This window comes from Trematomus bernacchii, unplaced genomic scaffold (genome assembly GCF_902827165.1).
Source record: "Trematomus bernacchii unplaced genomic scaffold, fTreBer1.1, whole genome shotgun sequence".
Taxonomy (NCBI): Eukaryota; Metazoa; Chordata; class Actinopteri; order Perciformes; family Nototheniidae; genus Trematomus; species Trematomus bernacchii.
In genome coordinates, this window is record NW_022987739.1 from 24328243 (window position 1) to 24350680 (window position 22438).

The 22438-nt window shown below is 41.5% G+C and overlaps 1 protein-coding gene across 1 annotated transcript in view; it reads left to right on the plus strand.

The window, feature by feature from the left end:
- arhgap39 (Rho GTPase activating protein 39) overlaps positions 1 to 22438 on the plus strand; it is a 93073-nt gene that overhangs the window by 49065 nt on the left and 21570 nt on the right. Inside the window, exon 2 of the mRNA XM_034146161.1 lies at positions 18954 to 19370. Within this exon, the coding sequence (XP_034002052.1) occupies positions 18954 to 19370 (417 nt within the window). The remainder of the gene's footprint in view (positions 1 to 18953; positions 19371 to 22438) is intronic.

The window sequence follows — 22438 nt, forward strand, 5'->3', positions numbered from 1 at the left end:
CTTTTCCGTCCCTGCTAGAGAGCAGGGACTTTCATGGGAGAAAAAGGTTCCTATGTCTGATTGGCTGGGCGGAATGCAAACCACGCCCCGTAAAACTCCCCAAAAAGTTTTGTTAAGCCGCCATTTTATTATCCTCGCATTAGCATTATTAGCATTAGCATTAGCCCAGCGCACAAACGCAGAGAGACTAACTTATGGCAACACAAAAGAAAACATGGGAGCGGTGGAGATGAGGAGGTGGGAGTCCCAGCAGCTTCTACTGAAGCCAGTCCCCAATTCCGGGGACTTCCGGCCGGGGACTCCGGGTGGCAGTATACGCCGTGAAGTGGTTTGCGGTCTGCCAGTAAACCCAAAGCAGAAGAAGAAGAAGTGACGTCAGCGGCTTCATTTGCCTAATCCACCCACAGGAACTCATTGCGGTGTGAACGCGATCTGCTTTAGTTCATCAGAACTAAAAGAGTTCTCATGAACTGAGTTCTCATGAACTATTGTGGGAAAAGAACTTGGTGTGAACGCCCCTCTTGACTTGAATAATCATTATTCAATTGAGGAAATATGTACACTTAGGTTACAGGAAGATTGATGCACAATCTTCGAGATTCTTCCTTATCTATATAGATCTACATTTCATGTACTGTGAAATTCTTTGCTGTCACTGAAAAAATCCCCAGCGATTTTTTTGAATTTACATCAATTAATCGAGAACTCGATGTATGTTTGTGCTTAGATTTAGTCCAGGTTATAATTACGCAAGCGTTTCGTCCTCAGACCTACCCACTTTGGGAGCCATTATCAAAGTGTATCGGATTCGGGCTCCGAATCCGTGTTTCCGTTTCGGCCTTGTGTGGACGAACCGTCTACTCTATACTAGGGATGGGAATTTGAAAGCAAATGTATATTCGAATATTCGACCCCCCAAAAAACGGTTAACCGGTTAACCGAAATGTACATATCCTATAAAAAAAAAATTGGGTCAAAAGAAAATGTCTAACATTTTTTTTTCCAACATTTTTTTTCAATAACTTTTGGAAATAAATAAATACATGTTCAAATAAGTATAGAAACCAAGTCGAATTTGTCAAATGTATTGAACTGGTGATCACAGTTTGACAGCTATAGGCCTACAGCTTTCATGTGCGGAGGCGATTCACAATCAGGCCAGCTGTAGAGAAGACCCTCTCAGCTATAGCAAGGAGACCCTCTCAGGTATAGCAAGGTATAGTATGTATATATATAAGTTTAATTTGGCATAGTTTGCACTCTACACCGCACTCACTAACCTGGTCGAAATATTTCCACACATTACTCCTTTTTGACGCCATGTCTGTTGTGTAGGACTCTTCTTAGAGTGTAAATAATTACCGGACTATGACTGGTAAAATATGTTGAATACCGGCAAAACTAAATCTCTCCTGTCAAAAATGTCTATGTACTTTGCCGCCACACACGGTTGCCAAGCAGTGCTTATTGTTGTTTAGGCTGGCCACTCATGTGTCGCGAGTGTTGACAGGGGGCGGGGGAGCACGCTCATGAACTGTTAGCGCCGGAACCTCCCAACGGCTGCGGAGCGCATTTGCGCCGCATTTGGGCATAAGATGAGGTTTGAGTCTGCGTGATTTGCGTGTAGGCAGGGGCAGCAGGCATATCATTAGCTAGAACTAGCTAGATCTGATGGATTTGGACATAAACGCGAGTGAAGTACCGGACGCGAGAGAGAGAGATCAGCACCTGCAGCTCTGCCCGCTGTGAGGGACCGGTGAACGGAGCAAAACACACCTTTAGACGTCACCCAACACATTTAGCTATGGCACTGTCGTATACATTGAATTATTAAATTTGATAATATGTAATCCACTTAGGCATCCCTCCCTCCCAAAAAAAAAAAAAATTAATTAATTAATAAAAATATTCATAACTCATATTCGAATACCTGAATAATTATTCGAATACCTGAATAATTTCGAATATTCGATTAATCGTTCCCATCTCTACTCTATACGATAGAGAACGTTAGCGGATTCAACTGATATTGTCTCCGTGTGGACGGGGCCTAAATGTTCCATAGGTGTGATTGTTTGTAGGGCTGTGCAATTAATTGTATTTTAATCTCGATTACGATTTTGGCTTGCAACGATTATGAAAACAACGTAATCGAAAAAAAAACGATTATTTTGCTGCATTCCCTTTCGCAATGATGCTCTCAATTTGTCTTGTGTTATACATCCTGCCCGCGCGTGCGCTTTCACCCCTCCCTTAAAGCCCTCTCGGCAAGGTTGTGTTGTGACTTGCAGTCTGTTTAATAAATCCATATGAACACGTTACAAGGGAAGCTTTAGTTGCCGTGTCTTTATTCTCCGGTCTCTAGCGTCCAGTCAACTTTTACTAACTCGTCAAGCCGGAGCCTCTTAGCTACTTCCGGTTTCCGGATAAGGGGTTACCAAAATAAGAGTACTGCGTGTAGTAGTATAATTAAACATTACAGGTTGTGAGTGACATTAGTTATCATATTTATATATGTTTAGTAGGTTGTGGAAGTGCGCTCCAAAATATTTGTTTATCTTCTTTATTGGTATTTATTATTTTTATATTATTTATTTAAATGTACCGTCATTTTCGGACTATAAGGCGCACCTGAATATAAGCCGCAGCAGCTAAATTGAATGATGTGTACATATATAAGCCGCACTGGACTATAAGCCGCAGGTGTTTTAATGTTTAATTACCATATCTAAGGGTTCGTGCACAGAGGGGATTGTCAGGAAAGAGATGGCTGTTTGAGGAAGCTCCCATTTATTAACATTTCAACAAACAAGTTGCATATTTGCATAACGTATTCAAGTGTTACCATTTAGTGCAATAGTAGCTACAGAACATGTACTGTGCTGTGTAAACTGTACTGTATCACATAGCGTTTCAGACACACAAACTTTTCAACTTTCAAACTTAGGAGAGGTTACGTCTTCTTTGTGTTATAAGATAGGACTGGCAGGGTCAGTCAAACCTGGTCGTTATCCCGCGGAGCTCCTGTCCCGGTCCCTTGCGCTCTCTCGGCCCGGTGTCTACAGGGCTAGCCCGAGGATCCCCCGCTAGCATCCCCAGCTAGCAACAGGCCTTCAAAACAATGTTAGAGGCGCTCCTGAAACAGCGTCAAAACGGGTATATTTCCCGGGCTTTAATATACGCTTTGTTTCACTCGTTTGTTGTTTTGTTCCTCCGTGTTTTCAGAGCAAGTCGTCGGAGCTGTAAAAATCCATAGATTAGCCGCACCGTTATATAAGCCGCAGGGTCGAAAAATGGGAAAAAAGTCGCGGCTTATAGTCCGAAAATTACGGTAGATATAAATGTATAATTTTATTTTTGTATTGGTTTTTCAGTTGAATTATACTTAAAGTTCAGGGTATTCAACTGTTAAAAACATACTGTTCAAATTATATATTATTATGTTTTAAAGTTCAATAAATGGATGTTTTCAAAGTCAATGAATAATCGTATTTAATAATCGTGATATCAATATTGACCAGAAATAATCGTGATTAGGATTTTTGCCATAATTGCACAGCCTTAATTGTTTGTGTGAGTAATTGTCTTTTCTATTACCCCATTTGCACTTATCCACTGTATACATATTGGGGCTATCCAGTAACAAAACAGCCAAATGCAACCTAGAAGCATTAGAGATCCTCAAACCACCTCAGGGGGTTCCCCTAAATGCTCCCGGAGACATGACTCGGATATGTGATATGTGTGAGGGTGGGCCATGAGGTAAATCCACTCTCATCCATCATATGTAGACCCCACTGTCTGCCAGGGTCATCACTAACACAATCAGAGAGGGCAGAAGCCTTGATATTGAACTCCATAGCTTCTCTCAGATGGTATGAGCTAAATTACTGAATTACAAATGCGTTTTCTGTCTCTGAGGAGAGAGAGTGCTTCTCTAAACCTCACCCTCACATCGCCCATCCTTTGTTCTTATCTCTTCTTCCTCACATGATGGCCACAGGAAGGAATTTGAATGTGCTGCATGTGCATACAGAGGCATGAATGCTAGAAAAGGCTTGCTTAGAGGGCCTAGGGTTGCTTATCTTTTTCTCGCTGAACAAGGAAGAGGTGTTCCCCGGCGGATTATTCCTTTTCATTTGCATAACAAATGGTTTTTCTTTTCTTTCTTGAAGCACTGCAGGTCTTTGTCTGTAATCTAAATTGGAGGTGAGGGTTGTCTGAGTGTGGAACATGGAGGGTAGCATTGTCAGACAAGAGGTGAACAATACAGGAGCACGCCCTTTAAAGAGGCTAAAGTCGAATCTGTGTTCAGGTACATACTGGCATACATTACTGTTATAAATGACGACATATTTTATACTGGCAAGTGTGTGTTCCACCTCTGCTATATAGCAAAGAATGTAATTATTTTCCTTCTTTATAATATTTGTACATAACATTTTGATCAGATTTCTTTTTTCTTTTTAAGGAGGTCCTATTATTTCCTCTTGGGTTTTCCTTTTTCTTTAGTGTGTCATATAGGTTTTTGTACATGAAATGGTAAGCAAAGGCTAAAATCCAAAAGCTTCTCCCCCTGCCTGAAACAACTACATTTTAAGATAACGTAAGATAATGACATCACTACTTAACACTTGCACTTCTATTGGCATGCGCTCAAACACATAGGTAATATGCTAAATGGCGGGACATCTCTAAGCGGTTGACCAATCACAACAGAGCCGGCCAGCTAACCAATCAGAGCAAACTGGGCTCTGGTTTCAGACAGAGGGTGAAAAGAGGTACTGCAGCACAGGCAGGATGAGAAAAATAAAGAGCTTTTTGAACATTAAAGCATGGAGACATGTTTTTGGAAAGTTTCACCTTTTATCTTGAATGCAAGCACATATCTCATATCATCACATATCAACATGAGTGCTCAATTTTGAACTATCATTTGAACATGGTTTAACATAACAGCATACATGTTTTTCAATAATATAATGACAATGACAACCTGTTGAAATCAGACATGACTTCTGTTGCTTAAAATAGACTTCAGTGGCTGCATGCCAAAGAAAGTTGTTTGGCTGTGACAGTCAGTGCATGTAGAAGCATGGTAATGATCATGTTGGCATGTTTTCTGCAGAAAGGTAGACTGCACACTGGTGTGTGTGTGCACTGCAGATTTAATCATTCTAACAGCTGGTGTATCATGCTAAATTAATTCATATCCTCAATATGGTGTGGGGGGGGGGGGGCGCTAACCTCTTGCTGTGATGATGGTGGCATGAAGTGATGGAGCAGGAGCAAAAGTAGGGATGCACCGATCGCCAATTTTGGGGCCGATCGCCGGATTCAGTATCGGCCGATATTGTTATATATTGTTGTGACGTCACGTCTTGTCATGTGACTTGAGTTTTGATTTGAGCCGTCCCTTATAGATACTCTTTACGTATTAGTGATGGGAATTACGGCTCTTTTTAATGAGCCGGATCATTTGGCTCGGCTCACTAAGAAGAGCCGGCTCTTTCGGCTCCTAAACGGCTCTTCAGTTTCGCCACTGCGAGGCTCCGGCGCTCGCAGTTCACGCGCGTGCTCCACTAGCACCCCACCGTCAAGGCTCGCCGGCAATACACTTTCCGTCACAGGAACACGCTTTGCTGGCGGCGAAAAGAATCCCACCAGACTCCTTTGCCCCTCCAACAGAGGGATGTCCTTGTCCTTCTTCCTTTTCGTCATTTGAAGCGATAAAAACTCTCGATCTTCTCTCGATTTTTTTTTTGGACGCCCTCGGCTCGAGTTCAGGGCGTTCCGAGCTGAATAAGAGCGTCAAATGACGGCAAGACGCCCCCATGGCGGAAACGCTGCCTGTCAGTATCGTCTCATGCAGCTCGCTGATCCAGTAATGAGTGACCCGACAGTGAAGAATACATATATTTATAACTAGTTTAGCTTGTTCCAGAGGTAGATAAAATAGCTAAGTGTGTTAGGTCTAACTCTTAGTGTGTGTGTTGCTCCGCTCACCAGTCCGTCACAGCGGGTGGAGCTGCAGGATTTCTGCTTCACACACACGTTGCATACCGCTATTTTATTGTCATTTTCGGACACCTTCAAATACTGCCAGACTGGTGAAGCCATTTTGGCGAGCTTGTTTTGCCGCGCACAGAGAAAAGTGTCATGTATTTTACGTCATGCAATCGGCTCTCGCGATCGGCCTTTATAGAGAGCACCGATCGATCGGCAGAGAGTGAGTATCGGCCGATATCGATCGGCGGCCGATCGATCGGGGCATCTCTAATTAAAAGTGTGTGAGGAATGGATGTGTTTCTTAAATCACTTTAGTTGGTCTTTCTCCTGCTCCTACAGCTCTACTGAAGGTACATATTGCTGTTGTTGGATTAAATTCAAATATACATTTTTATAGCATTAACGGACCTTTTATTACAGCAGACATATTGTCATAGTAAAATAATTTACAGGCAATCCTGTTTGATGAACCGGTTCCACAATCCTGGTAAAAATTTCTACATATTTCACAATTTTTTTAACCTGTTTCACACCTTCCCCCCGGTACCGGGCGGATAAACGCGTCATTTGCAGGAAACAACGTCTAAGGAATCTTAATATTGAATAAAACTATGAATGTGTTATATCCATGTAACGGGAAGAAACTCAGCTAACTGATCTTTTTAATTTTTTTTTTCAAAAAAAAACCCACATTGCTAGCACTCAGCCTCTGAATTAGCCTCAAGCGAAAAAAACGTAACATACTAAGGCAACTAAACTCACTCTAACTCCCTTATTACTTATCCTAGATGCACAACCAACCACTCTTTTTTGGTGTCCTGGAGACACTGAATCTACCGGTGCCCTCCTCAACACTCAGTGATAAACATTCGCGACGCTCTAAACGAAAGCGTACATCATCACATGTGGAGCTAAGAAGCTAAACACGTAAATATGGTTTACCTTGGTCAAAAGTGGTCTTCAATGGCATTAAAACGATAAAAAAACGATGCTGCAGTTAATCCATAGGTTCATCCTATGTGTCTGTGCCTTCTTTGAAATTATTTCTGATAATCCATAAGCAATACAACTGCGTTTTAGTTTCCAAACTCCAGAAGGAGACATTCCTCCAGTTTGGTTTCATTTTCCACACGCGAAGCAACCACATTTTTTCTTTACAACGTGTCTGGGTGGGAGCCTCCCCCTTCGATTCTATTGGCTCTAACGGTCACAAGGGTATGTCAACCAACCAAATCGAGCAAGGGGGGCCAGAGATAGGTCAAATCCACCCAAATGACCCCAGATGGCCCAGTTTTTGGCTAAATCTCTCTAAAAAGGTCAAATTTCACTTGTTTTGCATCAATCTTGATACAGGGTACTTATTATATGTTGTACTTTGGATTCCTAAAGCTTTTAGTCTACTAACCCATCATCCAAGGGTAGTTTTCACTATCTGTAAAAAATAATTTTTGGACGGACACTATAATTTACAGTTTTTTACTATGTAAAATCTGAATTTTCTTTAAAATAAAAAACATTTATATTGATTCTGACACTTCTACATCCAACTCACAGGTTTATCATTACTTTGAGAACAAAGATTATTAATTTAACCCTTTTAGAAGGGAAGATATGGTCATTTGTTCTGGGAATGTCATTTTCGAGCCTGAGACCTGAAAAACAGGCTCAGAGTGGAACAGGTTAAAAGAGTTATTTTTTTTGTTTGGTGGCCAGTCTCCATCAATAACAAACGTGTACTTCCTGCCCATGTGTCCCATTTAACGCTTGCCTAGAAGGAGGAGGATATTTACTTTTATCTGCTGTAGGGAGTGTTTCATTGACAAGGTTAAATATAATATGATATGCAGAGATGGGGTCGTTACAAAAAAAAAGTAATATATTACATATTAGATATTACTTTTAAAAAAAGTAATATATTATTACACTACTTCGTTACTCTCTACATAAAGTAACTCGTTACTTTACTCGTTACTTTACTCACAGGGCCGGCCCGCCCCTCCCTACAGGCACATCACGCAGACTGCTAAAGTTTCAAATGTTCTCTTTGGATCAGTCTTATGCGACAATGGAAACTGAACTAGATAGCTCTGACCATGGCTGTCCTCTGTCTCCTGCTATCTGTATTTTGCGCAGTATATCTCTGAACGATGCGATGGTGATTCCACTGTGCAAATGAGCAACATTTCATCTACTATGAAGGATGCTACAAGCCTGTCCATCTTTGGTTACCGGTCCTCCAAATTCAAATTTTTGCTGCTTCGGAGTCGGCGGCGGCGCACTCACAACATCCTCACTCTAGGTTCGGGGGTCCTTAGCTATTAGCTTCACCTTAGCATGTGTTCTTTGCAGGTGTTTGTTGAGGTTTGACGTGGTGTTTACAGCAGTGGATAACAGCTTCTGGCCTGGACACAGTTTGCACCTCACCGTCACATTCCTGTCTATTCTTCGGACGAACTCAAAATAATGGGCATACCTCCACCCCTCGAAAGTTATCGCTGACTCAGCCATGTTTATGCAGCACTGCACGAGGAGATGTGGACGTGCAAGTCGCGCAGATTACGTACATATAAACCTGCGGCGGAAACCTCTCGTCTGTCAGTGTGATTATGACTGATTTTTTATAAAAGTAGCGAATTAACGCGTGTCGGGGCAATGTTAGTAACTGTAGTGTGATTACTGAATTATAAAAGTAACGCGTTACACTACTCCGTTACCGACAAAAGTAATCTTATTACTTTGTAACGCGTTACACCCAACTCTGATGATATGATACAATAATACAATACAATACAATACAATTTGTCAGATCAAGTCGGAATTTTTTCTTGCATCACAGCAGCTCCATTTGCTACATCAACACGGACACATTTAGAAGACAACAATTCATAATTCATCATTCAAATTCAAGGAAACATATTTAACATAACATTACAATCATTGAGGACAATATGTTCAATACCCTAAAGTACATTAGACCTGGGATTGACTTCATTTCATTTTAGAATTGACTGCTGCAAAGAGTGCTTCAGTCTAATTGTATTCAATTGTGGGACCCTGTATCTCGGATTTGATGGAACAAATCATATTTGCTGATCAGGAAATGGTTGGGGTTAGAGATAATGTTGGCAAGCCTCAGTATATTATTATGCCGAGGATGATTTTTAGTAAAGTTTCTCAAAGGGTAGACCTTCAATCTTTGAGCAGATTTTCAATTGGTTGCATTGTTGACTTTAAAACAGTAGGCAAACACTTGTACCATGTAGTATTGCAATTCTGTAGAACAATCATTATCACAGATGTAAAAAACTAAATCAGTCTACTCGCCCCAAAAAACCTTTGGAAAATAAATGAATTAATTCAAGTCAAACAGTGTAATGATTTAAAATGTGAGTTTGTTTTGATACTTCAGACTATGTATTGAATAGTAGACTACCCACCTTCTATTGTACCTCTGTATTCCCACCTCCTTTAATCCTCTTCTGACCTTGTCCCAGACCCTCATCCCATTCATATGTTATGAATGTGTTGTCAGACTGCTCAATAGTTTCCCAGCAACACTGTTGCTAACTGACCTTTTTAAGAGGAGGGTAGAGGAGGAGCCATCTGCACAGGGCTTCTATTTCTTGCTTTGGATGTTGCTTTATTGCACCTTTTACGTTTAAGTACAAGCTGAGTACAGTTTTATTGAATAAATGTAAATATAACTGGAAAACACTTGGGTATAACTGAATTAATACGATTTACTCTTAATTAACCTGGAATGCACTGCATGATTAACCTATAGTGCGGAGTGATTCCTTCAGTGGATTAAGAACAAGTCTTCCAGATTTGGTTTGGAAGTGTCTCTCTCCAGTGGCTGCCCTGGGAAGCTCTCTGTGGATCAAACTGACTTCCGATAACAGCCCTAGACTTTTTAGCTGAATTCGAGTCATAGGGGTTAAGCTGTTATTAGCCCTTTCTTTCAAAGTGTCAGTGCATCGTTTAATTGACGGTAGATGTGAGCAAAGCAGGCTCCAAGGAAGTGGAGGAAGTACATTTTCGTAGTGGTGAAACGGGGTACTACAACTTCCGTGTCAGTCATGTGACTTCCATCGACTTCCAGTGGGAAAGATTTGACGTAAATCAACGTATATATTTTTTTAGGTTAATTTAATACCCAGATTACACTCTTGTGTAGCTCTTGTTTAAAAAATTAGGTTCTTACATTTGGGAAAGGTACTAAATGCCAAATCCAGAATTATTTTCTCTCTCCATTAATTTTGAGCCAAGCGGATTGGAAGTACGCATGCTCTGTACTATACCCTCTGATATTATCATCAACCTGTAAACATTTATATTTTAAAGAGGTTTGATTGTGCTGAAAAACAGATGACCAACGAAAGAGACTTAATAGGCAGCGTGTTTTTGTCAGAGCTACAACCAGCCCATTTTTCAACTACTGGATTTTGCCCTGCACAGTGAGCACAGTTTACGGCTGGGAGGAGAGGTGCAAATAAACAAGGCAGCTGGGTTGTTAGTATTTGGGTCATTATTTGGTGAATTGGTCCGTAATGAGCAAGCTAAATACTCGGAGTACCCTTTGTACTATGTGCAAAGGGTACTCCGAGTACGCATAGGATGGGTATAGGATGCATAAAAAGTAAGTTTGCAATTAGAACAATGATACATGACCTGGGGTTTGTTAAGCCTTTTTGCTTGTTGGTGCGTTTTGTCGCAGTAAATCAGAGTGATGTCAAACTTCGAATTGACTTTTCACAAGCAAATAAATGTATTTCCCTAATGGTTAAACTACGACTTTATTCTTATTTAAAGTCGTTTTAGTAAGAGTTTTTAGTGCTTGTTTTGGTAGTGTTAAACATAGCTTTGTTTCTTAGTGTGACTTTGTGAAGGTTGAATAAATGTGATCAAGCATTAAGCTAGCAGAATAGCAGGATTCTAGTTTCTTAAAAAAACATTCAGCAACAAACAGTTAACAGCAGGCTAATCCATACAAAGGTATGGTTTTAAATGCCCTGCTTTGGGGCTCCTTGACATGTAGTGTTTGCAAAGCGCTTTTGTAACGTTTGCAGTCCCCATTAGTAGCCTTCAGAGTGTATGCTCACAGCGCTGTCTCAGGGATGAGGCTCAGCAGCTCAACTGGGTCATTTGGAACACCAACACATCAACCAATTATGGCCAATTAATCCTGCTATCTCCGCCCTGGATCTCTCTATTTAACTGGCCTGTTCTGCTCCATTTGACAAGTATTCACTGTGGCAGCTGATGTAGCATTTCTTTCTCTCGTCTTTCTCTCTCACACACTAGCACACTAGCAATAATAGTGACTGGCCCAGGGCTCAACAAGGCTCTGCAGCTTAAAGAGCAGAGATGATTCACACTGCAGAGATCTATAGGGTGATGGAAACGTATGGAATCACAAGGTTACCGCCAAAAAAACTCATATCAAGTTCAGACCCAGGCATTTTAGATTAATGATTTTTACTAATTGGGGTTTACTTTTGTAGTTTTCACCATTATTTCTATAAATGATAACAACATTATAGTCACCAAATTAGTAGCTGAGATCAGGGGCCAGTGTAAAGTCGCTTCTTAACCTCCCAGTTATTCGGAACAGAAAAACAAAGTGCTTATAGTCTTATAATCTGAACGTGACTTATTCTTTTTCTACTTCTTGTTCCCTCTTCTCTTTTTTGAATTGTTGGATGCTGGAAATAAGCTTTGTTGTGTGTGTCCCAAAGCTTCTTTGTGTCTTGGGGTGACAAAATGAGACTGCTAACATCATCACGGCCAACTCAAGTCTGCCTTTAGCTTAGCGGTGGTGACACGTAGCCATGCGGCCGTCATGTTTAAAGCCTAAAGTCAGCTTTTTACTTCTGGACATTGCATTTCAGCTTCAAAAAATATATAAGTGGTGATAATATGAGATTATCCTGCTGAACAAAACATGCCAGTATCACAATGTATGTTTGCCACAGATCTTATTTTCCACAATATTCTGAAATCCAATGGAATAATCTAATTTATATTTTGTCGAGGGAGCCCTTGTGATGGTTAATCCTGGGTCAGCCTACCCAGGATTAAGTGATAAGCCTCACTTAACCACTCTATAGACCTCTGTTTGTGTCCAGGTGAAACCAAATCCACTGTAATGAATAATCAGCTACATATTGAAGTATTGGAAATGTTTTGTTGGCAGGGTTGACCTGTAGTCCCTCTGTGGTGTCCCTCAGCTGTCAGCACGGGGCCCTCCCACTCATTCAGAGGAAGAGGGGAGGATGTTAAGCTCTGCTGTCAGTACCGCTCAGGTCTGAGTGGATCATCACATTCAGAAGCCCTTCAGCCACAGCAGCTGGAAGTCACTTTGTTGCCAGTGGATCTCCAAGAAGCCGGCTTCTCTCCGGAGCTACTCAACAGGCGCTAGAATGGGTTAACCTGCAGTACGCAGATAGGTTCATTTAACTTGTACGGGTTTTTCTCGAAACTGTACTTACGAAAATAAATCCGTCATGTCAAAGAGAACCAGAAACCTTGGAGAGTCCGCCTATTATTGGCCTAAATAAATATAGCAGCAAACATTTGTACCCATTTGGCCATTATTAAATAGACTGGGAAAGGGGGAGAGATGAGCACTAAAGAGTTGGGAAGTAGAATTCAATGCCAACTGACTGAAAATGTTAAGACCATTTAACTGTGCAGGTCTCCCAACCTTTTTCCAGGTCTGTATAAATACAGTTTTCTCACCTTAATATGGTATATACTAGGGATGGGAATTTGAAAGCAAATGTATATTCGAATATTCGACCCCCCAAAAAACGGTTAACCGGTTAACCGAAATGTACATATCCTATAAAAAAAAAAAATTGGGTCAAAAAAAAATGTCTAACATTTTTTTTCGAAAAAAATGTTTTCAATAACTTTTGGAAATAAATAAATACATGTTCAAATAAGTATAGAAACCAAGTCGAATTTGTCAAATGTATTGAACTGGTGTCAAATGTATTGAACTGGTGATCACAGCTATAGGCCTACAGCTTTCATGTGCGGAGGCGATTCACAATCAGGCCAGCTGTAGAGAAGACCCTCTCAGCTGGAACGGAGGTTGCGGGTATAGCAAGGTATATGTATATATATATAAGTTTAATTTGGCATAGTTTGCACTCTACACCGCACTCACTAAACTGGTCGAAATATTTCCACACATTACTCCTTTTTGACGCCATGTCTGTTGTGTAGGACTCTTCTTAGAGTGTAAATAATTACCGGACTATGACTGGTAAAATATGTTGAATACCGGCAAAACTAATTCTCTCCTGTCAAAATCTCTATGTACTTTGCCGCCACACACGGTTGCCAAGCAGCACTTATTGTTGTTTAGGCTGGCCACTCATGTGTCGCGAGTGTTGACAGGGGGCGGGGGAGCACGCTCATGAACTGTTAGCGCCGGAACCTCGCAACGGCTGCGGGAGCGCATTTGCGCCGCATTTGGGCATAAGATGAGGTTTGAGTCTGCGTGATTTGCGTGTAGGCAGGGGCAGCAGCCATATCATTAGCTAGAACTAGCTAGATCTGATGGATTTGGACATAAACGCGAGTGAAGTACCGGACGCGAGAGAGAGAGATCAGCACCTGCAGCTCTGCCCGCTGTGAGGGGACCGGTGAGCGGAGCAAAACACACCTTTAGACGTCACCTAACACATTTAGCTATGGCACTGTCGTATACATTGAATTATTCAATTTGATAATATGTAATCAACTTAGGCATCCCTCCCAAAAAAAACACAAAAAAAAAAAAATTAATTAAAATATTCATAACTCATTCGAATACCTGAATAATTATTCGAATACCTGAATAATTTCGAATATTCGATTAATCGTTCCCATCCCTAGTATATACTAGAACAGGGGTGGGCAATTATTTTTTCCATGGGGCCACATGAGAAACTGAAAATATTGTGGAGGGCCGGGCCAAAAGGCTGAACTCAATTCTGCATAATATTAATTGTATTTCTTTATAAAAAGCAGTAAATAGCATTGTTTTGACAAGCTGGTAAGAGTATATGTTATAGTTAAGCAATGAAAAAGTGAGGTTGCCTTACAAAAAAATGTCATTTATTAAATCAAATTTCCCAAAACAATGGTAAACAAAATGAACGTTTTTCACCATTTGTGACTCATATTAGTGAACATTTTCAGTCACATTCACTCAAACACATTTTGAGTTTCATTTACTGTTGGAAAGAGGTTCTTAGCATTCTAAAGACATCACAATATTGTCTTTGTACTCCAAATATTAAGCAAGATACATCATATTGAACTGTCACTAAACATCACTGAACTGTGATTTTGAGAAAAAGGCTTCCAAAGAAAGTGTCCCAGTTCACTGCTAGTTGGTGCCTTTACATGCCAACATTTGTAGTCTAACCACCTCATTTGGTGTTTTTAAGTTCTCTTTTCTTGTTCAGTGAGAGAAATCTAGTCTCTGCTGGGCTTTAACGAGTGCATCAAAGTCAGGTTGAATGTCTGAGGTGGAGATGCGAAGCACAGCTGACAGATGATCATCAGTGAGAGAGGATCTATACCTGGATTTCGTAAACTTCATAATTGAAAATGTTTGTTCACATATGTATGCGTGTCCATGCACTCGTTTACCTCCGTGAACAGATCCCTTTCATCGACCGCATTGCTGCCAGCTCCTCCGTAATCTTGAAGTCCGGTGTTATCCCGCGGACGAATACGAGTAACTGGGCTGTGTCGCGGACATCACAGCTCTCGTCCAAAGCCAAGGAGAAAAAGTCGTAACTTGCCACTTCACGTTGCAGCTGAAGCTCCAGATTCCCCGCAATGTCCTCGATCCTTCTAGTCACGGTTCGCCTGGACAGCGGGACTTGCTCAAATGCGGCTTTTTTTTTCAGGGCATATTAGTGCTGCAGAGTCCACCAAGCACTCTTTGACAAACTCCCCCTCCGAGAACGGCTTACTGTTTTTAGCAATTTTGTGGGATATCACAAAGCTGGTCATGGTTGCTGCATCACTGGATGTGTGAAGCTTGGTAAAAAAGCCTTGCTGCTTTTGCAGCTTAGCTAGCAAAGCTTCCGATGTCCGCGCCCTTTCAGCGTCAGTCAAGTTTTTATATTTCTCCGCGTGTTTCGTCTCGTAATGTCGACTCGCATTGTACTCCTTAAACACGGCGATCTGCTCCCCGCAAACTAAACACACGGTTTTACCTCCGACTTCAGTAAATAAATACTTAGCAGTCCAATTTTTGTTGAAAACCCTGCATTCAGCATCTACCTTTCTTTTTTTAGCGGACATTTTTTTGAGGGCTAAAGTCGTCTTGTGACAAGGATCCAATAATGTGCACGTCTTGATATACGTATTGCGTCATTATGCACGTGAATAAAAAACAACTTCAAAATAAAAGCAATGCAGCTTTAGTCCATGCATGAGGTAAAGTTAGAAAATATGTTTATTTTGTAATTTCCAATTAGCCTTACACGGGCCAGTCAGAGTCAACCAAAGGGCCGTATGTGGCCCGGGGGCCGTACGATGCCCAGGTCTGTACTAGAATGATGAAGATATCTTTTTGAACAGATCAGTAATCCAGCAAAGTAAACATCAATATGTATTTTATTTCAAACAACATTGCCAATGTATCATTGAAGGCTAACAGTTTAAAAAGTGCATTTATTTTAACCTGTTTAGCCCTGAGCCTGTTTTTCAGGTCTCAGGCTCGAAAATGACATTCCCAGAACAAATGACCATATGACATTACTTACAGTGAAAACCACCCTTGAATGATGGGATAGTAGACTAAAAGCTTTAGGAATCCAAACTATAACATATAATAAGTACCCTGTATCAAGATTGATGCAAAACAAGTGACATTTGACCTTTTTAGAGAGATTTAGAAGAAAAAAAAACACTTCTGGGGTCATTTGGGTGTATTTTCCATATCTCTGGCCCCCCTCGTTCGATTTTGATGATTGACATCTCTTTTTGACCGTTAGAGCCATGTAGCATCGAGGGGAAGTTCCTAAAATCCATCTAAACATTACCCATTGGTGAACGATTGCTGCGCAGCCAGAATGCCCCGGAACCGGAAGCTGCGATACACTCTGGTGGCTACCATTAGCAGCTAATATGAAATCTCTGATTTTTACATAAAAATGGAATTATGGATTATCAATAATGTTTTCAAAGTGACAGACACATTGGATTAACCTTCAGCAGCGTTTTTATCGTTTTAATGCCACTGAACACGACTTTTGGACACGACTCGAATATCTTGTATGTGCAGTTACGATAAGTAATAAGTAGGGATGCTCCGATCGCCAATTTTGGGGCTGATCGCCGATCGCCGGAATCAGTATTGGCCGATAACCGATCGAGTGGGGCGGGGCCTAAATGGAAGATTTAAACATCACTTTAAATCTTCCATTTAAAGTGATGTTTAAAAACTCAGTTAATGGGGCCTCATTCACTGGAGCTTCCACAAACAACACATCAACTTAATTATTACATTCAAATGATGTACATTATTCAAGTTACATTCCACTTTGGATAATATAATAACACGGGAGAAATGAGCGGAAGCACTCTCTTTTCCTCTCTCCCTCTCTCTCTCTCCCCCCTCTCTCTCCCCCTCTCTTCCCTCTCCTGACAGCCTGTCAGTATCTCATGCAGCTCACTGATCCAGTAATGAGTGACCCGACAGTGAAGAATACATATATTTATAACTAGTTTAGCTTGTTCCAGAGGTAGATAAAATAAGCTAAGTGTGTTAGGTCTAACTCTTGTGTGTTTCGCTCCGCTCACCGGTCCGTCACAGCGGGTGGAACTGCAGGACTTCTGCTTCACACACACGTTGCATACCGCTTTTTTACTGTCTTTTTCGGACACCTTAAAATAATGCCAGACCGGTGAAGCCATTTTGGCGAGCTTGTTTTGCCGCGCACAGAGAAAAGTGTCATGTATTTTACGTCATGCGATCGGCTCTCGCGATTGGCATGTTTAGAGAGCACCGATCGATCGGTAGAGAGTGAGTATCGGCAGATCTCGATCTGCTCAGGGGTCATTTAGACGCTTCTACCGGGGGCTCTCGGTCTGCCAGGAAAATGCACTCAGGTCTTAAACATAAACAAATCGAGTCAAAATAAATGACAGTGTTTGTGTTAAAAAAAATCACTTTATAGATTATTTGTGTTATCTCTTTCAACCTTGAAGCTGCATGCTAAAAAAGAAAAGAAAATGCAATTTGTTAGCGGGATACATTCCTTTTAAAAAATAAAAAAAACCTGCTGGGCTGCCAAAGAAAATGCCAGGTTTGTCAGAAGGCTTTGTCAGAAACACCTCCTCTTAAGTTGCTTCATCATCCTCCACTCTCCTGCAAATTCGTATTGATTGACCTCTTATCAAGCTTGAGTGAGTGTGTATATTGGTCCATGGATGTGTCCATATTTCGTTGGTTATGTGGGGGTGTGTGTGAGTCATATTAAATCCTCCCTACCACTTCCTGGAAAACAAGAAGCTGCACTAACGACACATGAGAGAATGTGTATGTGTGTGTGAATGCAGGCATATGCAAGAGCAGACTGCTATGTGCAGGGCTCCGTGAGTGGGCCTTCATTTTATTATTCATACTGCTGTATGTGGTTTCTCTGTGTATCCATTTGCATTCATGTAATGCAGCCTATTACAGACCTGCTGCACTTTCATTTACATTCAAGATATCAAAGGTTTAATGTCATTTACATTACTCTTCTGTTGCTTCTGTTTCTGAACATATCATGTTTGTTCTGTTGCTCTGTTGTACAATTGTTGAAATCAAATACTGGGCTGAAAACAAGTGAAGGTCACAGTAAAACATGTCCGTGTCTTTCCCGGAAAGAAAAGTATGCATCGCTAAACAATTGAAATGTTTGCATGCACAAAACAGTGCACGTTGTCACACGACAGTCAGCATGCAATTCATATTTTATATCATTAGAACATTATCAGCTACCGTCCAAAGAGAACTGTGGCATGAAAAAGTGAATGCTCATCATTTCTGTTCTGGAAATGTCCTTCACATTGTTACAATAACCAGGCAGTCCATTGCCTGTGCACATAACAAAATGGTCCGATTCAGCAGAATATCTCAAGGTCAGAGGGCCCTTTTAACCCCGGCCCCTCTGTCGTGGCCCTGTTGACTGTCCAACAAGTGAACCCTCTTGTTTCCTTCGGAATACACATAACACAAAGTATTGGGCTCATCCACAACCCGACCATGGTTGAAAGAAAACATGTTATTGTCATATCATTATGTTCCTTCTATTTAAATAATGTAAAAAAAACTATGAGCATTTTCTGAAAAAAAGAGTGTGGTATTTCTATGAGCACTGGTGCTGATTGGCATGCAATTTGGCTCCAAATAATAAAATGCACTCTCTGATTGGACTCCAAACAAGTGCTGCTGAGTTCTAAGTGCAAGTGGCTTACAGTACATGCAGCTGCTTGTCTATGCATACATGTGGTAAAGAAGAGCTTATCATGAGTCCCCCCTATACATAACATAGTGGAATCAAAGGAAAATCTCATTATGGTACTTACAGAGGCTCTGCCTTAATTACATTGTTGCCTAATCTTATTATAGCTTTTTGATCGATGGCAACGTTTGAAAACCCTGCCTGTGGTCGTTCTGTAATGGCTGTCACTAGAGGCTGGTGCAGACATAGTACGTCAGCAGTCTCTGAGGGCTTTTTTCCAATTAGTTAGTTCCTGTCTAGCTCTAAATAAGGCATGTGGCTCCTGAAGTGTCAATCAAATGTGCTCCTGCTTCTCTTTGAGGTATTTACACTTGTTTGCAGTTAATTGGTTTCAGTCGTATGATGTAGACCTCCACTAGTCAGAGGTCACAGTTTACTTTACAGTCAATTTGCTAAAAATCTCATTCTGATCTCCTGCAGGTTGGAATGGGTGGAAATCATCGAGCCGCGCACGCGGGAGCGCATGTACGCCAACCTACTGACGGGCGAGTGTGTGTGGGACCCTCCGCAGGGCGTGTGCATCAAGCGGACCGGGGACAACCAGTGGTGGGAGCTGTTTGATCCCAACACCTCGCGCTTCTACTACTACAACGCCTCCACCCAGCGCACAGTGTGGCACCGGCCCCAAAGCTGCGACATCATCCCCCTGGCCAAGCTGCAAACTCTGAAGCAGCACACAGATGCCTCCATCCCCCGCCCCGCCAGCGGAGGAGGAGGCAGAGCGTCAGCTGAAAACAGCCCGGGACGAAACAGCGGGGTCAGCCGAGAGGGAAGCACCTCCTCCTCCCTCGACCAGGAGCTCTCTGACAAACAGGGCAACAGAGAGGAAGCAGACAGGTAAGATCTCAGGTTGGTCACCTGAAAGTAGGCTCTCCGATAGATTCTTTACAAGCAGAAAACCAATTAAATATTTTGGAAGTCCCTGCTAGGAAGTCTAGCCAATCCCTGCAATCATGTCTTCAGTTCGTCAACATCTGTTTTTCCTTTTTTATTTTGAAAGGTTTTCTCCCCCTGTGTCATGTCTGGTTTCCCGCCTGTTGTGATTGTCAGCCCCACCCTGATTTTTCCCCCTGTTTTGTAATCACCCTGCTGCCCTTGTGTCTTTACCTAGCTTCTTCACCTGTGTCTTGTCACTGTGATTATTCCTGTGTGTATACTTGCCTTTATTCTGTGTGTATATCTGTTTGTATTCATCGCTGGCTGATTCCTCGTGTTGCCATCCTCCTCCTTTTGTTTTCTACTTTTGTTACCTTGCCTGGTTCTCTTGTGTTTTCGTCTCTTCCAGTTTTTGTTATCGGCTTGCTTCGGTTTTTTGTATACCTCCTAATCTCCTGCTAAAAGTGTGACAAATCTACTAGGGGTGTAACGGTTCACAGAATTCACGGTTCGGTACGTACCTCGGTTTGGGGGTCACGGTTCGGTACAACAAGAAAAAGCAAAAAAAAGTCCCAAATGCATAATTCCAGGTTTGTTGTTATTTATATTTGAACAGTAGTGCAAGTTTCAGTATAAAAATAAGGAACTCTAACATTTTAATTACTTAAAGGTGGGGTAGGTAATTTTGGAGAAACCAGCTCGAGTGCGCTAGAATTTGAAAATACACAGCCGGGAAAAAATCTGCCACTTCCTTATAGAGCCCCTCCTCCAACACACACGAACGCTCACATGACCAATGAGGGCACGAGATAAGTTTGTGCACCTTTAACTGTATTACACGTTAAAAACAAACCACAAACAGTACCACACACACTCGGATGGCCATATTATCTATAATGGCTTTCATCAAGCTGTAAAACTAAAAAGAATGTCTTGAAAATATTACAAAATAAATAATAAGAAAGTGTTTCAAGGGCGCATAGTCGTTGAAATATATATGCCAATAGCTTCCGTTATTTCTTTTGGTCTTGGCTTTCATGTCTATTGGCTTCTTAAAAACAGCGGGAATAAGCTGTTGAACTGCTGTTGTCTTTCGCCGGGCTCCGGTGATTGGCAAATCTGGGTGATGCCTTCTGATATGATTTAGCATGTTTGGCGTGTGTTACCATTAGCATGTCGCATGTCGCTGTCGAACAACGCCGACATACCGTCCTCGTCCGATCCACCACTCGCACTCCATCGTTATTGTAGTCCACAGGGAACCCGAAATGTTCCCAGAACTTCCCACACAGCTGATTTAAAAGAAGCAGGTGGGTCTTCTAGTTTGTTATCTGAAATCGCCACACTAACTTCTCTTCTTCTTGTATTTTGTTCGTTTTGTTGTGTTTTCTTCTTGTTCTTCATTTGTTGTTTAAGGGCGGCTGGCAAACAGCTTTTAGGCGCAATACCGCCCCCTGGATTATATATAGTGTGACAGACTTTTTTCCCTTCATAAAAAAAGGCGTATTCGTCGTGTGACTGCATGTGACGTCCGAACCGTGACGGTTCGGGACGAATACGGATACCGTTACACCCCTAAAATCTACTCTTCTTGTTACTTGAGTGTTGGTAATCCTAGCTGTGTGATGGTTAAAAACAACATCTCAGCCTGGATAGGAGAGGCTAAATAGTGACTTAGAAAAACAACATTCTGCATGTGAACAATACAATGTGAATAAGAAATGAGAAGGGGAAGACATTTTCTCACGTGACTTTATAATTCTCTCTCAACATAAAGTGGCAAGTGTAAGGCCACTTTCTATAAACACAATTCACATGCAACTATTCTAAAGGTCAAAATAAGATTTTCTCTCTGTCCTTGTGTCCGCTCTTATCACCACTTCCCCTCCATTCTGTTACTGTCACTGTCTATTAATTTCTATCCTCTCTCACCTTCAAACCCTCTACACCACCCCCCCGCAGTCTTAGTTTCTCAGTTTGCTGGTTTGCTGTAATCTGCCGCAGTGGTGCAGTGATTGGTGGAAATGCCTGGTCGGGGGTCACAGTGTCCTGTAATGTCTTCTTTATTCCAGCAGGCTAAACACACACACACGACACACACACACACACACACACACACACACACCACACACACACACACACACACACACACACACACACACACACAACACGCACACCAGTTTATACACTCAAAGCAGCAGTAAATCACTGCTCTTAGAGACCATTACAGACATGCTTGGCTCATCCAGAATATGTATAGTGACAGAGATGTGCGAGACCAATCCTGCCATTTTAACCCTAACCCTAACCTTAACTAAGTGCCGACAGACCTGAAACACTGCTGTATCCATAATTGTGAAAGAGCAATAGAGTGGAACAGGGATGAGTTCTAATAGTGTACATTAATGCACACTATGTACACAATAGGGTTGCATATCGTTGACTTTTTTACGATACCGATACCGATACCACTGAACGATACCGATACTCAACTGATACATATCGTGATACTTTCATGTTGCATAAGGGACAAATTGAATCATCCTACAATTACTCCCATGAAGCGCTTTATTATATAGTTAACATGTCAAATTAATATGAAATTAAATTGTGGGGACTTGTACCTTTTAGTACTGAACAAACAATGAAAACAAGTTATCTATGAAGAAAACAGATTCTGCAATATCATTTATATCAACCATCAGGCGTGAATAGCACATCTTGTCAATGGAAAATAAAATAGCACCAGTATAATCAATATTCAACCTGAGATTCGACTGACCAGAGAACACATAAAGGATCATGAGATCTCGGCATTGCACATAAAACAAATGGCATCATTAAAATCAACATTTGCCTGATGAAAGAAAACAAATCCTATCACAGTTCAGTTTTGTGCATTCATCTTCAAGAAGATGAGCATATCTGCTCTCTGGATCCAAACGGGCCCTTTCACAGCGTAGGGTATCACCTGCTGAACTGAACACTCTCTCGCTTGGCACGCTGCTTCCCTGAACACAAAGGTACTT